The sequence below is a fragment of the Pleurodeles waltl genome, chromosome 10 (assembly GCF_031143425.1).
Source record: "Pleurodeles waltl isolate 20211129_DDA chromosome 10, aPleWal1.hap1.20221129, whole genome shotgun sequence".
NCBI lineage: Eukaryota > Metazoa > Chordata > Amphibia > Caudata > Salamandridae > Pleurodeles > Pleurodeles waltl.
Window position 1 is genome coordinate 1,008,690,216 of NC_090449.1, and position 18,051 is coordinate 1,008,708,266.

The following is an 18,051-nucleotide window of genomic DNA, read 5'->3' on the forward strand; positions in this document are numbered from 1 at the left end:
ATCTATGTGTCTCGGTTTTAAACTATGTTCCATGATAAATAAAAGTTACGTTACGGGGTCACTCACGAACGACCCCCACCCCAACCCCCCACTGAAGAGGCGCTCGGAGGAGACGGATGGGGAACGAGGGGGAAATTCCACACACCCTGCAGGGCTGAGGCTCACCCACCCCGCCCTCCGGCCCCTCCCACCTACAGACTGTGTATAAAACCTGCCGAGGAGAGGACAGGCCGAAGAAGAGGAGCACCTGCTGCTGAGGGGTGAGGGCTTCACAGAGCACCCCCCAAGAAGAACGACCCTCACAGAGCACCCCAAAGAACAACGACCCTCACAGAGCACCTCTCAGAGACAAAAAAGACCCTCAGAGACAAGACTGGCCCTCACAGAAAGCCCTCACAGAGTACCCCCAACAAGACCAACCCTCACAGAGGACTACTGAGGTGTGCAAGACCGACCCTCACAGACTCCTCAGAGACAACACAGAGCACTCCTCAGAGACAAGATCGGCCCTCACAACGGCCCTCACAGAGCACTCCTCAGAGACAAGATCGGCCCTCACAACGGCCCTCACAGAGCACTCCTCAGAGACAAGATCGGCCCTCACAACGGCCCTCACAGAGCACTCCTCAGAGACAACACAGAGCACTCCTCAGAGACAAGATCGGCCCTCACAACGGCCCTCACAGAGCACTCCTCAGAGACAAGATCGGCCCTCGGAGAGCACCCCTCAGAGCCCAGGACAGGCCCTCACAGAGCATTCCTCAGAGCCCAGGGCAGGCCCTCACAGAGGACTCCCCGGAGGAAGGACCAGCCCTCAGAGACAACAAGACCGGTGTTGAGGGAAGAGCAGCGCTCACAGAGTACGCGCACCGGCCCTCACAGAGCACCCCTCGGCGTACAAGAGGCCCAACACCGGCCCTCAGAGATCATCACTCGATAACAGGACAGACCCTCAAAAGAGTTCCACGGACACAGGAGGCTAGACCTCACCAGAGCAGCCCCCGGATACAGAAGAAACAGCACCGCCCCTCACCAGAGCAGCCCTCAGAAACAGGAGGGACAGCACCGGCCCTCACAGAGCAGCCCCTGGATACAGGAGAGACAGCACCGACCCTCATCGGAGCAGCCCCCGGATACAGGAGAGACACACCGACCCTCACAGAGCAGCCCCCGGATACAGGAGAGACAGCACCGACGCTCACAGAGCAGCCCCCGGATACAGGAGGGACAGCACCGGCCCGTACCATAGCAGCCCTCAGAAACAGGAGGGACAGCACCGGCCCTCACAGAGCAGCCCTCAAAAACAGGAGAGACAGCACCGACCCTCACAGGAAACGGAGGCGCGGCCCCTGAGGGAGAACAGAGCTCCCGTTCCTTGGTATGTACCAGCTTCCGTGTCTGCGGTGCTGTCCTCTTGTGAACAACCCACCCACGCCTGCCCCTGTCTCTGCACTGTACGGTCTGCCCCCTTTACACTGCGTTAGCCCGTCTCTCTGCACTCTTCTGCTAGTGTGCTGAATCTGACTGTCTCTCTGTACACGACTGTCCTTGTCTGCACTGTCCGCCCCTAACTCCCTTTACACCAACGTCCTGGTGAGTACAGTCTGTCTCTCGTTACACCACTGTCCTGGTGAGTACACTCTTCCTGTGTATTTGTTTACCCTGCTGTCCTGGTGTGTACAGTCTGGTTGTATTCCTTCTTAGACTGCTTCCTGGTCTGTCCAGTCTGTCTCTCTTTACAGTACTGTCCTACAGTCAGTCCCGCTTTACACTACTGTCCTGGCGTGCACTGTCTGTCTCTCTTTCCACTTCTGACCTGATGTGTGCAGTCTGTCCCTCTTTAACTATTGTCCTGATGTGTACAGTCAGGGCCTGTCAGTCTGTACGCTGCCGTCTTGCCTCTACTTTCAGCCCCTGCACTCTCCGCTCTCTCCTTCTCTCTCTTCCTCACTATCCGGTGACGCCCTCTCGCGTGCCGCCTCCACTCCACCCACCCTCCACTCCCGAGTCTTTCTCCCTCCCTCCCTCCCTCCCTCCCTCTCTTCCTATCTCTGTACCTCTCCCTTCCTTGTCACTGTCCCACAGGTTGTCCCCCAGTACCTGCCTCTGCGATAAACTGACCCGAGCTTCCGTTCAGGGCATCTGCGTTGCCATGGTAACGGCGCTCAAGATGACATGAGGGGAGGGGCGGTGGGACTGGGGGAGATGGACATTGGTGCAAGGGAAAGAGTCACATGTGTTAAGGGGGGGAGAGAACCTTCTGTTTTCACCTGTGTAAAAGTACAGACAGAAAGGTGGTCTCACCCTTAGTGAGAAGTGCTGTCCCACTGCTGTGCAGTCGCCTGCCCACGTCACCATGGGGCTCGCCCATCGTCGTTTAATGTCTCCCCTATACTGTCTACATGGACATTCATCGCATATAACATCAGCTAATATGCATATCTCTGACTCCTATATATATATTCAACTGTTATAAGAGTTTGGGCAGAGTTCGTCTCACCTTTCATTACATCGACTATCCTCGTCTCATGTCACGTGCTTTCCCCAGGTCACCATCTGCATTTCTTTGTCTCACCTCTCACCTCTCACCTCTCTCCCTTTCTCAGTCTATGACCACCCCCTCCTCCCTCCTGCCCACCTCTCATCTCCTGTCCTATTTCACACCTGCCCTAGATATCACCTTTGGCTCACATTTAACTTCTTAACTCACCTCGCAAACTTATGCCAGATTTCAACTAATGTTCTTACCTTTAAGTTCATTTTACGCCCTGTCCTAGTCTAATTTTCACTGTCCACCCCCATCTCATCCTCTGCATCTCTTTCATTGACTGTTCACATTTCACTTCCTGTTCCCTTCCCACCCTGGGTTTCTATCTCAAATCTGGCTCGAATCTCACATACTGTCCACTTCTCACACGTGTCTTCCATAGATCAATGTCCCACTCTCATATTTGTGTTCCGTCTTCCAGTGTACAACTCTCATGTCTTTCATCTCGTCCATTGCCTCCTCTCATGTGTGTCTGCCATCTCCCATTGTCCCACTCTCATATGTCTTCCATCTCCCACTGTCCCACTCTCACGTCTTTCATCTCCCACTGTCCCACTCTCATATGTGTCTTCCATCTCCTACTGTCCCACTCTCAAATGTGTTTTCCATCTCCCACTGTCACGCTCTCACATGTGCGTCCATCTCGCCCACTGTCCCGCTCTCATATGTGTCTTCCATCTCCCACTGTCCCACTCACATGTCTTCCATCTCCCACTGTCCCACTCTCATATGTGTCTTCCATTTCCCACTGTCTCACTCTCACGTGTCTCCCATGTCCCACTGTCCCACTCTCACATGTGTCTTCCATCTCGCCTACTGCCCCCCTCTGTTCCCATCTCACCTCTGTCTGATATTAGGCCTCTGTCTCCCGTTTTACCTCCTGTTCCACATCTAACCTCATGCACTGATCTAATCTGGGCCTTCCACCCAATTACTGGGCTTCCATCTCATTCCTACCTCTTCTCCCCCTCAACTCCTATCCCAGTCTCATCTCTTCTTCCCTCTCACCTGTGGCAAATTTCGTACTCATTGTCTCTTCTCACCTCCCCCAGGTTTGCCCCTCACCATGGAAGGCTTCGCCTCTGTGTACTACAGTGAACCATCCGTCATGGGCTTCCTCGCCAACGTCATCAGCGCCTTCCTGGTGGCGCTACAGAACTTCTTTTCCTTCCACACCAAGGTGAACGCTGAAGGGGTGGAGAACATCCTGGCAGGTGAGCGGGGCAGTTGGTAGCAGTCACAGATCACACAAAGAGTTACTGGTGGCGCTGAGATGTCATGTACAAGATACTTAGAGGGAGGGGTTGCACACAAGCGGGTTGCACACATGCACATACACGTGGGCGCAGACACACCAACACACACACATGCACATACACGCACGCACACACACATACATGCATGTGTTGCTTAATGCTTGTGTTATCTTTTACAGGAGTCCACCTCATCCTGATTGGAGGACTGACACAACTCATTGCAGGCTTCATGTGCTTCAGGAAGTATGACCACCTTGGAAGCACCGCCTTTGTGACATTCGCCGCCCTCTGGAGCAGCTACGGGGCTACACGTGTCGTCCTGGGAGCTTATCCCACCATCAGCAACACAACACAAACCATGAACATTTCTGACAGCCACGCCTTCATGGCCGCCTCCTCTCTTCCGGTCAGTGAGAGCGCAGTAGCAGGGCTGGTGGCATATACCGCCATCGCCTTCATCCTCTCCTTCTGCTCAGCCACCGTTAACTACGTCATGCCCTTCGTGTTTGGCTCCATCACCCTCACGCTGGTCTTTGAGGCAGTGGGGCTCTTCGGACAGTGGGCGCTGGTGGTCTCCGGGACCTTAGAGCTGCTCATTGTGTTGTTTGGGTTCTATGGTGCCACAGCCCTGCTCCTGAAGTGCTTGACCCAGAGGAACGTCCTTCCAGGCTTCGGGAATCCCATGTTCAGCGTCCTGCTTTTGGGCTTGGCCAACAGCACCTCTTCCAGCAGCATCGGCGAAGAGAAGAAGAAGAATTCCAAGTACGCGGAGCCCATGGCCTTGGGACACATCGGCGACGCAGTGGCCTCGTTCATCTTTGCCTTTTATTGCTTTGGCTACATGAAGACTTTCTGCATTGGTGCCATTTGGGTCAGCATCAATGCGCTGTCCCAGCTCTGCGCGAGCTACTACAGTTACTTGAGAGAAGATGTCTACCAGACCACCAAGCTTGGACTGCACAGCCTGTACTGGTTGGTGATGTCCTGGGAAGAGTTCATTCTCACGGTGCTCCTCTCGGTGGACAACGTAGACGAGAGCCGAGCAGGCATGGTGGGGGGCTGGTTCTTTCTGGTCACCGCTTCCATCCTCTGCCTGATGTCCCTCAACAGGGACCTCCTGGAGCTGCTGCAGAATTCCTGCTTTCTTCTCCTCACTGTCTCCACCATCCATCAGATTCCCCTCAAGGGATCCCACATCTTCTTTGGAGTGGTCTGCAGCTTTTACACAGCCACCTCCCTCTACGCCAGTTTTGCCAGCCTCCTTAATTCCATTGCTGATAAGTCTTTGATTTCTACTGGACCACAAGTGATGTCATCAGCTACTTTCCAGGACTTGCTGCTGTGCCTGAAGCGCGTCACCAGCAGGTCTAAGGAGGGTCAAGAGGTCAACAGTACCAGCTGCCAGCTCCCTGATGCCCTCTTCTTCATCTGCAATGGCTTGGCTTCACTCTCTGCCATCAAGGGATCCTTTGATGACCCCACCAGAGCCCACCTCTCCATCCCTTGGGTGCTGATCCCCGGCGCTCTATTCCAGTTGTACATTTGCAGGATCGTGGTCCAGAGAGGTCGAAGATTTGGGTCGGTCCTACCATTCTGTTATGCAGCTGTATGGGCCACATGGGCCTGGCTTCGGCTTGCAGGTATCCACTGATTTCTCATCTTGACTTTGTGTCTCAGTTATAATGTGTCTTATACCTACAGGCGATGTTGGGTGGGGTAGAACTACTGTGCTGGGACATGCTATTCTGATTGGCTGCAGGAAGTTCACTGTTTTATATTTGTGTTTATTGGAATAATTTAGAGTAGCCATACATGCTGGATTGGTTCTTGAAGACATCGTAACTAGGCCTTTATCTGGCTGGGGGGCTCTTGCTAACCAGTGATCTGCAGAAGTACCTGGGAGGGGTCATATGTGATGGTTGTCAGGTGTAGGGTAAAGGGTTGAGGAGGAGCGTACCTGGTGGTCACTATAAGGGGGCTAAAAACTTATGGGACCACTAATGAATTTGGTTAAACTATTGTTGATTATCCAGTTTCGGGAAAAAACAGAAGGTACTGATGCCTTTGTTCAAATAACCGGTCATTTCTGATACCCAGGGGCGTATTTACCAACATTTATTTTTCTATTTGTCGTCTGTCACATGCAAGAAAACAACTTGTACTGGGATCAGGTATGTCAAGAAGTGCAAATCACCAAATCAGGGCACAGCTGTTCAGGTTGAAGTGGAAAGTACACTTTTAGGCATCATCACCAATGTATAGCCCCATGATTGGCTGTTAGATGAGTGGGTGGTACCCCTACATCTCCTACCTCTGCTCGTGGCCATCTCTTGGCCCTGCCTTTAAAGTCCTTTAAAGAAAGCGCTACTGTGTTCTGTTTCATCCATTACTAAAACTCTGCCCCCTTCACCTTCCCTCTACAGGTACCCTGTTGAATATTGAAGCCACTAGTTATGGTGCATTCACTGTTGGTGCCGTCACCTTCCTGGTCATCAATGTCTTCCTGATGTCCTTGGGTAAGTCTCTCCGGATAACGATGCCCACTCATCCCTCTGTTGAATACTTGAGGACCAGCGGTCCTGATAGGCGGCAGCTGCTTCCAGCTGTGATGGGTACCGGCCAGTGTCTACCACTTTATGGTCCATCTGCACAGTTCTTGGGCATTGTACGGGCTTCACGTAAAGACCTAAGCAACTGCGACCCACATTTACCTCTAAAATGTAATTTGCGATCTCTGACGCCATCTTGCTCTGCTTGTTCCACAGTCGCCTGCGCCAATGTGGTGCTGATGCTGTTCGCCCTGCTGATGGAGGCCGTGATAGTCTGTTTCCTGCTCTTCACCTTGGGATGTCTGCCGCTCCCACTCGAGAGTAAGTGGCATCCTTGCACTGTGGGGTCCTCTTGTGTGTTACTGCATGTCGGTGGCCTCTAAAGGGTTAATACGTGATAAACAGGCAATTACTATCAAGTGCCACCCTGAGCCCATCTGTATTGTGGTGGGGGCTAAAAGGAAGTGGTCTGTAGAAAGGGCTGGCGTGTGTCTGACGAACCCTGGGCTTCTTGAAGGCTGCGAGGGTGAGATAGAGTCGGTCACATGCCTCGTTCTGCCAGAGCTGGCTACATATCATGAATGGCCTCTCCAAAGCAAGGAGGGCTGGAATGGAGTCAGTCACAAACCTGAAATGTGTCTGACTCCGCGCCAGACCCCCAGCTGTCCTGGTTTCTGTATTTGTCTCTCTGCTCCTGCCTTAACATCGCCTTGTTTTAATGCGAGGAAACGGGGTGAGCCCAGTAACTGTAAGGACCGGGGTAATTAAGCAGAAACCAAGACAGGGGTTCCTTGGTCTATTTATATGGTCTACCACACTTAATTTCATACAGACAGCGGTAGAGTGAAAAGGTAACCTGTGTCTTTTCTTTGCATTTTATTGCCTTGAGTGACATTTACCTTCTTGTAAACCTCCTGACGGAATCCCTGTCTTGGTTTTACAACAACTTGAACAGCACACGCGTCTCTTTTGCTGATACTGTTGAACTTAAAGTCTCACTTTCCCGTCTTTGTGTTTTTTTCAGTCACGGTTTTGTCCGTCTTCAGTGTCGTCTGTGTCTACGGCGCGGCTGCATCTCTTGGAAACTGCATTTTCAGCAAGGACCTGATTCCCATGGGCCCCCCTCTCTTCAAGGTACAGTGAAAAGTACATGCGTTCTTACTAGTATTATTCTAAGTTAACACAGTTCCTATATGACCCTCAAGTAACTAGAGCACTGGGGATGTGCACGTGCTGCTCAAGGGCAGCTGTAGGTGGCGCTGTCTCACTCCTTGTCTGCTCTGTGTCCTTTTAGGAAACGAAGCCTGAGGAGAAAGTTGAGGCGTCCGACTCCTGCGTGTGCCCCGATTCCTATCGCACCAGCAGTCTAAGGACCATCGCCGCCCTGCTGGACGAGGGTGGGGTGTGCGGGGTCCCCACAGACACAGTCTACGCCCTGGCGGCCTCCTGCAAGCACCCCGAGGCCATCCAGAAGATTTACACCATCAAGGTGAGCACCGAGCAGCGGACTTCCGGCAGAATTTACCTGATGCGGAAACAGATGCGCAGTCATCCAAGAATAAGGGATAACTTTTACTAGGACGGCTATAAATCACCCCGGGGGTGGAGAGACTGTCATGGAAGTGACCGGGTAAAACCCTTCTGCTGGTGTGGGATTACCATGACAATGTCTGCATAGCAAGTTCCAGCGCCGAACCTTAATGTATTATGTGCAGCAGCCAGCTTTCATATGATAATGTCATACTGTCCAAAGAGTGAGGGGTGGGGGCAATCAGGGAGTTGTGTGCTCCCGGCCCCCACAGGGTCTCAGGAGAGAATCCTGCTTCAGGGCCAAAGGAGCCTATTGAGAATCTATCACATCACATCTCAAGAAGGTTACTAATGACCCAGAGCACACAATGAGTCTGCCTTCTCAGACCCACCAACCTCTCTGAGGGGGGCCTTCGATTGGATTCTGTGATCAGTGTCTGTCTGCTGTAGGTAACTAGAAGCTCATACAGGCATCTAACGTGTTCAGTCTGTCGGCTAGCACTAGAGACATTTGGTTTATTTACAGAGGTGTTGTGACTGGGTCTAAGCTCTATGGGTATCATCATGTGATCCTGCACATAATGTCTGAAGCCCCTGCACTCCCCCTTCTCTGTCTCCACCATTCATTCGCCCTCTCTCCTCTCCTCCTCAGGACCGACCCCTGGAGAAGCCCATCTGTATCTGCATCTCCCACCTGGACCAGCTGCGGGCCGCGAGACCCCCCTTCAGCCCCCTGCTGTGGGACTTCATGGAGAGCGTCTACCCTGGGGGCGTCAGCTGCATTGTCCAGAAGGGGGAGTGGCTGAGGAGCCTGGGTGAGTCTGACCTCTTCAGCCTGCCAGGGCCAGTTCAGGGGTTGTTTCCTTCTCCAGGGAGGGGTGGGTTGGGGGAAGGTAGAAGGATGAGGGGTACAGATGCCAGAAGCTGTGCATGGGACAATTCAGGATGTGCCCACTTCATGTATGTGGTGCTTGTCCATATCATGCTTCATTTAACCTCTAATGTGACTGACCCCCTTCCCATTCAGGTATTACATGCACCTATCATTGCATTCACCACCCTAATGTCTACAGACCTCTACCTTATGCAGGGATTGAATTCATGTATCACACTCCATTTACCCCCAATGTCTACAGACCCCCCATCTCATGTAGCTATTGCATGTACATATCAGGGTGTGTTCACCCCCTAATGTCTCCACACCTCCATCTCATGTAGCTATTGTATGTATATTCCAGGATCCATTCAACCCCCCCAACATGTGCACACCCCATCTCATGCAGGTATTGCATGCACATTCACCCCCCCTCAATGTCTACAGACCCCATCTCATGTATCTGTTGCATGTCCATATCAGTGTCCACTCACCCCCCCACCCCCACCCCCTCATTCTACGTACAGGCCACCATCTCATATCACTATTGTATTTACAAATCCGGGTTCGTGCACCCCACTCTGTAATGTCTCAGTCTCCACCCTCTCTCACAAGTACAGGCTTTTGGTTCCATTCACAGCTGAGTTTCTATTTAACATATAACAGCATCCTTTAAAAAAGAAAAAAAAAAGCTTATTGACCGGGCATAGCAGGTTTCTCTGCATGCGCCACCTACACCGCCCTCTCTGGCAGTGTCACCCCCAACCCTCTCCCTTTTCTCCGACATAGCTCCTATGTCAGCCCTATTGCTACGTAAAACGCTCCACTGATCATCAGCTCCATTTGTACAGCTCTTTAAAAATACCAGTACGTGCATTGCATATTGCCATTAGTTTCAAATAAGCAGCATGTCACATTTATACAGCAGCACATCAGTGCTGAGACATTTCATGTTCATGTCCTTAGCTTCTCAGATGCTCTTTTGCTTTGCATTCTGGTGTTTGTAGTCCACCATTTATGACTGAAAACAAACTGCTAGAATCAGAATTCATTAGAAAACGGTCGGACAGACTGCCTTTCTTCCACAGAGGACATAGGAGCTCCTGTTTGTTTTGACTGTAGTTTCATCTATAAATATAAATAAATAAATGTGTCCATGTCAGTGCTCGATCAGCCAGACTCAGTGGCTAACGCAAAATGACGCTCCCCCCACCCCCGCAAAATGCAAAGAGGGTTTCCGTAGTCTCCCATATCTCACATCTATTCATTGGCTGTTGGCTAAGTGGCCCCACTGAAGCTTTTGGGGGCCCTGAAGTGGTAGGAAGTCCGCCCACAGCAGAGGCCTGCGTCACGCCGCTAGCCAGGCAGCCTTCCATCAATGAATAGTACAGCAGGAGGCAGGACGGAAGCAAAGCTCCTGCCCAATCAGGCCTAATCATCAATGAGAGGAAAGCCAGATACTGCCCATGTTGGGGGTGTGGCAGGACCTAGATGAGATCTCTTGTGGCTTTATAAACATCCCTTTTCTGTGGTAACAGTGACGTTGAAATAACAAGCACTGGCACCATCAACAGGTCTGACTTTAATGCGCTAATGCAAGCAAACTGCATTTGTGCATTCCTTTCTCTCCATGTATTGCCATTTTAAAGCTAGCCCTATTGGCTTTACCAATACATATCCTGTTTCAAACAGTTTTATTGTGCCTCCTTATACATTGTGTGTGTGTGTGTGTTTATGTCAACATATATGTGACTCTCGAACAGTCCCCGACTACAACATTAAATAAACCATGCAGCAATGACAAACCAATACAAAGAAGGGTTGCTTTATGTAAACAATGCATGTATGAAATACATAATTTGTGTGATGTCAGTGCACTTTTCTGTTAATAGTCCCCAGTGCAAGCTGTATGATACATCAAAAAGCCATAGAGTTAGGATTAGATGAGGGATAAATACTTCTGGTTGGAGCCTATTGTGAAGAATTGGCAATAGTATGTCTTGCTGACAGCTGGACTGCAAAGAAAGAACAAACAAATAAGTTAATGCCTCTCCAGTTTCACATGTACACAAGTCTGCCCTCTGCACAACCGGTGTAATAACGTTTCCAAGAACCTCAATTTAGTCTAGGTGTTCTGAAGCTAAACAATTCAAACATCTGCTCAGATTAAGCACTGCCATTTGCAGACCTGCCAACTCACACGGTGCAGCCGTGTGACACACGATATCGGCTCCCTTCACATAGTCACACGATGAGGACGCGATTTCACATGGGGGTAGAGAAAACGGGCTGAAAACCACTTCGACTGTGGATCCCCAGGTCATTATCTGAGGATTTGACCCACCGACGTCCGTTTATGGGTATGAAAACACCACAGGACATCGGCAACAGCCTCAAGAGCAAACTTTCTTTTTTTTTTTAGAAGCAGCAGCTTTGGGGGCTGGGCAGGGGCAGAAGTGCCTCTAAGTTACTTCTATGCGTGAGCGCCCCTCAAGGCATCACCCCCTTCTCACACCATAAAAAATGTTTTAGTGCAGGTCTGCAACTGATGGAATTGCTGTACAGCACCTCAGGCTGCAGAGCAAATAAATACAGTCAAACACAAATGCTCACTCACGCCTGACATGTTGCTGATTAATTTTGTTATTTTCTCCTCCTGCAGGAGTTGGACCAGCGTATGACATTGTGGGCACCAGAGACTCCATCATGATCCGAGTGCCAGACCACACTATCTCCGCCCACCTGACTGACATGACCGGCCCTCTGGCAATCACCTCGGCTAATCCCAGCGGGGAGAGTGATAGCACCCACCACGACATGGTCATCTCGTGAGTACTCACTCAGAACAGGGGCTGAAACCAGGAACGGTTTGTGAGTGGGCCTTCCGTGAAAAAGATGGTGCCTGGGGTTTGAGACTTACCAGATGCTGCCAGGACATGAGGGCAGGGGCAAGGGCTGTTGAAGGACATGAGGTGAGGATGCTGAGAGTAGAAGAGCAGGAGTATTGATGGGTGGTGGCCACCTTGAATGAGGTTTGTTTTTTTAGGATCAGATTAGACTTGAGCAGTTAGTGGGGGCTTCTGAGAAACCAGTGGTTTAAAGGTGCTAATGAAAGTTGAAGGGAGGGGCGAAAGGTGTTTGTGATATCACAGCCATAGGTTGGGGTATTGGAGATGCTTGGCTTAAGCCTATATGAGGGGTCATTAACACAGGTGTGTTTGACCAGTTGAGGTCAGGTGGATGTTTTCCTGTTTGCAGCTCCCTTTCAAACCCCAGCACCTGAGCCTTTGTCTATGATTACTTTAAATGAGTGACTTTGTATTTCCTTGCTCTGTTCCAGGCGTCTGTGGCACAAGCTGGAGGGGGTGCTGTGCGATGGGGACTCCTACGAAATGGTGGGCTCCACAGTGGTGAACTGTCTGAGGATAGATGAAGGTGGGTGTCAGCCAATGCTCGTTTCTGTTTCATCTTGCCCTCGCTATTCCCACACTAGACTCAATAACATCCGTAGATGTGAACAAGGACCTCTGCTTCCCACCATCCCATCATGTCCACCAAACAGCTACCAAAGGTTTGGGAAACACCAGTCCTGGTTCAGTGTATTCTTGGTGTCCAGGGCATAGAGACCTACAAAACCCAAAATAAATGGACATTTGAAGCATCAAAGGGGCCCACATGAATGTGTAACTAAAAGTTTAATTTTATCAAGCTTGTTCTAAGTATGCAGGGATGGCACCAGAGGTTTCATACCTGTGCCGGATCTCGACCCCCCCAACCACTTTCCACTTAACTCGTCTTTCTCTTTATCATTAGTCTGCACTATTGGTGTACAATATTGCATAATTTATTTTCAGAATATTTCTCAAAAATTACATGAATGTTGTGAAATGTGGTTTGCCTTTATCTTGTGTGAAAATTTTTATGGTAGTGCATACCGCACATTAAAAGAGTTACATTAGATATTGGCAGAGGACTTAACGAAAAATGTCTCTTACAAAGACATTTTCTGCTCAAAGCTGTCTCCAGTGAGCAAGAAATTAGGCAAATTGCATTTTGCAAAGCTGGCGAATTTTACAATAGTAATTACAAAATTCACCCGACTCAGTTCACACATGGACCCAGAGCTTCCCTCAATAAGACAACAACCCCCAATGTAAGATCTTTTATTTTTCCCCCAGTCATCCTTCTTTCTCAGGGACAATCCCACCCTGTCCAAGCAACCCAATGCCTGGAGGTCCGTGGCTTAGTCCCATTTAAAAATAGAGACCTCAGAATCACAGAGTCTAACTTGCATATTTATTAAATATAGACCATGCACACATGTAAACAAATATCTCTTTAAGAAGCATTTTACCCGTTAAAAGTTCCTAATTCCAGTCTCTTCCAATAATTTATTTTATTTATTGGAGCTCTAATAGAGTTTCTATTTATGAATATGTGAATTGGTTTACTGAGGTAATTTACTATTCTATCTCCTGTCTGAGTGTATTGGCCAAGTGCTTGATAGTGGGTTTACTGCAGTTTAAATTTTTTCCAGGGAGATAGTTAAGTGTGGTAGATATTTTGTCAGTCAAAGATTTCAAGTCTGTTTTGTTTACTTGATAGCCTCCTTCTAGCTCCACTCATCTGATGCCTCGTGACCCACCCTTTCCCCAGTCAACATATTCCACGTGACAGGGTGGTTCCCACCTGCGCCCCATCACCCGCTTATCCCTGAGGGGCCAATCCCCACGCTGCTCATTTTGGTTGTCTCTTTTCCCTCCTGCTGCTTCTCACATCAGACATGTCCAAGCTCTCTCAACCTCATGGTGTTGTGTTTCTTCCTTTTCCAGGGATCCTGAGCATCGTGAGGGAGGGCTGCGTCCCCACCTCCCGCGTCATGCACACGTTCGAGCGGGTGAAGAACGCGCAGGTCTGAGGTTACCAACCGCATTCCCTGAAGACCAGTCTTGTTCTACTGACCACAGCATCCTCCGCATATGACCAGACCCATCTCTGATTTGCACTTTATTAACCAGAAACGGAAACATCACAATCTGAGGCCAGATATCTGCATAGAACCTGAGCCGGAGGGAAGACATTGCCAGAACAGACTGTTACCGGTGACTGTGCATTCAGACATTCTTACAGATAGTTGAAAATATTTTTTTTGTAAGGAAGCTTCAGTTGGATTAATACAAAGTCATTTTCTGCCCTTTGCGGCGCAACAGGACATTACTGTCAGGCACTTCTCAGAGTCATCGCTTGGCCATGTGTCCATTGAAAGATCCTCCATTCCACGCCCCTCAAGATGCAGGGGTAACGGTACATATCACGTCACATATTTATACCTTTTCACCTTGTGTTGCGTTTTTTACTTGAATATCACATTTTCAAGCTCCTAGTTCATTGCTGAGGCTGACGTTGGTGATGGATTTGATCGATTTTGGTACACATAGCATGTTTAGCCATGTTTAGACTTTAACAGACTGGTGTTACAGAGTACTGTTAGAATCAATCGTCCCCCTTGTTATGGCCAAACCTATTGACTCCCCAGGATGGTGCAGGCCAACCAATTGCGAGAAGATCCGTCTATCACAAATAAGAGCTTCAACCTCTAAATATACATATTATAACTAATTTATTTTATTTATTGGAGCTCTAATAGAGCTTGTATTTATGAATATGTGATTGTACATTGAAATAAAGCATCCTTGTAAAACAAATTGGCTTTCCCTTCACTATCTGGGAAACACTACACCTGAATTAGTTGTGTTCTTCATCAGGCAGGGGAGAAGAAGATCCCTGTCCTCCTGAGAAGACAGACTTGGGGTGCTGACAGTCTCTGGTTCTTTTCTGTGGCGGTCCCCCCTTCATTACTTGCTTTCCTACCCACCTACAGAGCATAGCATGGGAGCGTGGGAGGAGTATGGTCCTTAATGACGTGGTACAGCATAAAAAGTAACTATGGATTTCTAAACCTCCTGCGATGTGTTTGTTAAAGACGTGAAAGAAAGCGGACACTCTGGAAAGCTCATAGAAGTCTAACTCATGTTTAATTCAATAATATAGCTAGCAGCACAAATATTCTGAGTGCAATTTGTAATGGCAACGGAGCAGTGCTTCGCCGTGTGAACCACTGGGGCACATAATGCTAAATCCTATACATTGTCTCCCTACTTTTAAACATTTTGCACAATGTTGCAAGGGGAGGAAGGAACATGTGTTTCAACCGAAACTCAAGATAGAGGCTAATGAGTGGGCACCCAGCTCTTCTTGTGGGAAGAACGCGAGAAGGCCTTGGGAGGAGGATATTGTAAGGAATGGAAGAGATCTGACTATACTAAATCTGTGGCTCTCGCTTGCCTATTCCAGCTTCAAAATGTGGATACAGTTTCTTGAACAATCTGGCTAAATAAGCAATGTACAGACGTGAAATATAAAAATGCTGTTTGTTTAGAATGAGTGTTAAGGTGCAATAATGCAAAGTTGTTTGTAGTACTGTAAGTGGGTGTGAAAACCATTCCACTTGAGGTTCTACAAGTAGGTATAAAGTGCATTCTCAAAAGGCGTTCTCTATCTCTCCCTCTCTTTTTTTATAAATATGTATATGATGTCACTGACCATGTCATGGGAGATGTAATATGTGAGGTCATATGCAGTGCATTGCGGGGACGTAAGTATTAGTTAGGGCTGGCAACTATAACTGCTGAATTTCTACGGTTGCTTGCGAGTAATTTCAAACACATAAATCATAAACACACAGTTCCAGAAAAAGAAGAAAAAAATGGTTCTTCTTAGAGCCACCTCTTTTGGTCTAAGAAAGAAAAGTTAAATGTGTTGTGTCTGGTCAAAATATGTTGTTTAATATTTATGCATGTGTTGGAGGATATGTAAGTGAGTAAGTAGCACTGTGAATGATTGTATACATTCTGTTAGTGTTCGCATCAGTGTGTGCCAAGGTGTTGTAGTGTATGGATCAGTATGTCAGAATATGTGTCAGTGTGTGCCTGAGTGTATTAGTGTATGTTTCAGCGTGTGCCTGGGTGACTTAGTGCATTCATTAGTGTCTGCTTGGGTGTGTTAGAGTATGCATCAGTGTGTGCCTGGATGTATCAGTGTATGGATGAGTGTGTACCTGGGTATATCAGCGTATGCATTAGCATGTGTCTGGGTATGTCAGTCTATGCATCAGTGTGTGCCTGGGTGTGTTAATGTATGCATAAGTGGGTGTCTGAGTATGTCAGTGTATGGATGAGTGTGTGCCTCGGTGTGGCAATGTATGCATCAGTCTGTGGCTGGGTGTATCAGTGTATGGATGAGAATGTACCTGGAAGTGTTAGTTTATGCATCAGTGTTTGGCTGGGTATGTCAAAGTAGGCATCAGTGTCTGCCTGAGTGTGCCAAGCATATATGTCAGTGTGTGCCTGGGTGTGTCAGTCTATGTACAGGGAGTGCAGAATTATTAGGCAAATGAGTATTTTGACCACATCATCCTCTTTTTGCATGTTGTCTTACTCCAAGCTGTATAGGCTCGAAAGCCTACTACCAATTAAGCATATTAGGTGATGTGCATCTCTGTAATGAGAAGGGGTGTGGTCTAATGACATCACCACCCTATATCAGGTGTGCATAATTATTAGGCAGCTTCCTTTCCTTTGGCAAAATGGGTCAAAAGAAGGACTTGACAGGCTCAGAAAAGTCAAAAATAGTGAGATATCTTGCAGAGGGATGCAGCACTCTTAAAATTGCAAAGCTTCTGAAGCGTGATCATCGAACAATCAAGCGTTTCATTCAAAATAGTCAACAGGGTCGCAAGAAGCATGTGGAAAAACCAAGGCGCAAAATAACTGCCCATGAACTGAGAAAAGTCAAGCGTGCAGCTGCCACGATGCCACTTGCCACCAGTTTGGCCATATTTCAGAGCTGCAACATCACTGGAGTGCCCAAAAGCACAAGGTGTGCAATACTCAGAGACATGGCCAAGGTAAGAAAGGCTGAAAGACGACCACCACTGAACAAGACACACAAGCTGAAACGTCAAGACTGGGCCAAGAAATATCTCAAAACTGATTTTCTAAGGTTTTATGGACTGATGAAATGAGAGTGAGTCTTGATGGGCCAGATGGATGGGCCCGTGGCTGGATTGGTAAAGGGCAGAGAGCTCCAGTCCGACTCAGATGCCAGCAAGGTGGAGGTGGAGTACTGGTTTGGGCTGGTATCATCAAAGATGAGCTTGTGGGGCCTTTTCGGGTTGAGGATGGAGTCAAGCTCAACTCCCAGTCCTACTGCCAGTTCCTGGTAGACACCTTCTTCAAGCAGTGGTACAGGAAGAAGTCTGCATCCTTCAAGAAAAACATGATTTTCATGCAGGACAATGCTCCATCACACGCGTCCAAGTACTCCACAGCGTGGCTGGCAAGAAAGGGTATAAAGGAAGGAAATCTAATGACATGGCCTCCTTGTTCACCTGATCTGAACCCCATTGAGAACCTGTGGTCCATCATCAAATGTGAGATTTACAAGGAGGGAAAACAGTACACCTCTCTGAACAGTGTCTGGGAGGCTGTGGTTGCTGCTGCACGCAATGTTGATGGTGAACAGATCAAAACACTGACAGAATCCATGGATGGCAGGCTTTTGAGTGTCCTTGCAAAGAAAGGTGGCTATATTGGTCACTGATTTGTTTTTGTTTTGTTTTTGAATGTCAGACATGTATATTTGTGAATGTTGAGATGTTATATTGGTTTCACTGGTAATAATAAATAATTGAAATGGGTATATATTTTTTTTTGTTAAGTTGCCTAATAATTATGCACAGTAATAGTCACCTGCACACACAGATATCCCCCTAACATAGCTAAAACTAAAAACAAACTAAAAACTACTTCCAAAAATATTCAGCTTTGTTATTGATGAGTTTTTTGGGTTCATTGAGAACATGGTTGTTGTTCAATAATAAAATTAATCCTCAAAAATACAACTTGCCTAATAATTCTGCACTCCCTGTATAAGTGTGTGCCTGCATCTGTTAATGTATGTGTCAGTGTGCGACTGGATGTTCAGTGTATGGATGAGTGTTTACCTGGATGTGCCAGCATATGTATTTGCATATGTTTGGCTATATCACTATGAATTATTTTGTGCCTGGGTGTGTTAGTGTATGATTCAGTGCTTGCCTGGGTATGTCAGTGTATGCATCAGTGTCTGTCTGTGTGTATTAGTGTGTGAATCAGTGTGTGCCTGGGTGTGTTTGTGTATGCATCCGTGTGTGCTTGGGTATCAGTATATGGATGAGTGTGAACTTAGGTGTGT

At 48.2% G+C, this 18,051-nt stretch overlaps 1 protein-coding gene across 1 annotated transcript; it reads left to right on the forward strand.

Moving 5' to 3' along the window:
* The first annotated feature begins 1,243 nt into the window (after nucleotides 1-1,243).
* LOC138262124 (uncharacterized) lies at nucleotides 1,244-14,462 on the forward strand. Its single transcript, XM_069211896.1, has 11 exons — nucleotides 1,244-1,378; nucleotides 3,601-3,762; nucleotides 3,984-5,444; nucleotides 6,228-6,320; nucleotides 6,570-6,674; nucleotides 7,378-7,487; nucleotides 7,648-7,842; nucleotides 8,536-8,698; nucleotides 11,420-11,585; nucleotides 12,098-12,192; nucleotides 13,590-14,462. Exons 2-11 carry the CDS (start codon nucleotides 3,615-3,617, stop codon nucleotides 13,673-13,675), a joined length of 2,622 nt encoding a protein of 873 aa, XP_069067997.1. The 5' UTR covers nucleotides 1,244-1,378; nucleotides 3,601-3,614; the 3' UTR covers nucleotides 13,676-14,462.
* Nucleotides 14,463-18,051: the final 3,589 nt, after the last annotated feature.

What these genes read in the sequence shown, in the direction of transcription:
- LOC138262124 (XM_069211896.1), top strand. Translation starts at nt 3,615, where the DNA reads ATGGAAGGCTTCGCCTCTGTGTACTACAGTGAACCATCCGTCATGGGC. An exon ending in GGTGGAGAACATCCTGGCAG is followed by an intron (nt 3,763 to 3,983) that starts GTGAGCGGGGCA and finishes TATCTTTTACAG; the next exon opens with GAGTCCACCTCATCCTGATT. An exon ending in GGAGTGGCTGAGGAGCCTGG is followed by an intron (nt 8,699 to 11,419) that starts GTGAGTCTGACC and finishes CTCCTCCTGCAG; the next exon opens with GAGTTGGACCAGCGTATGAC.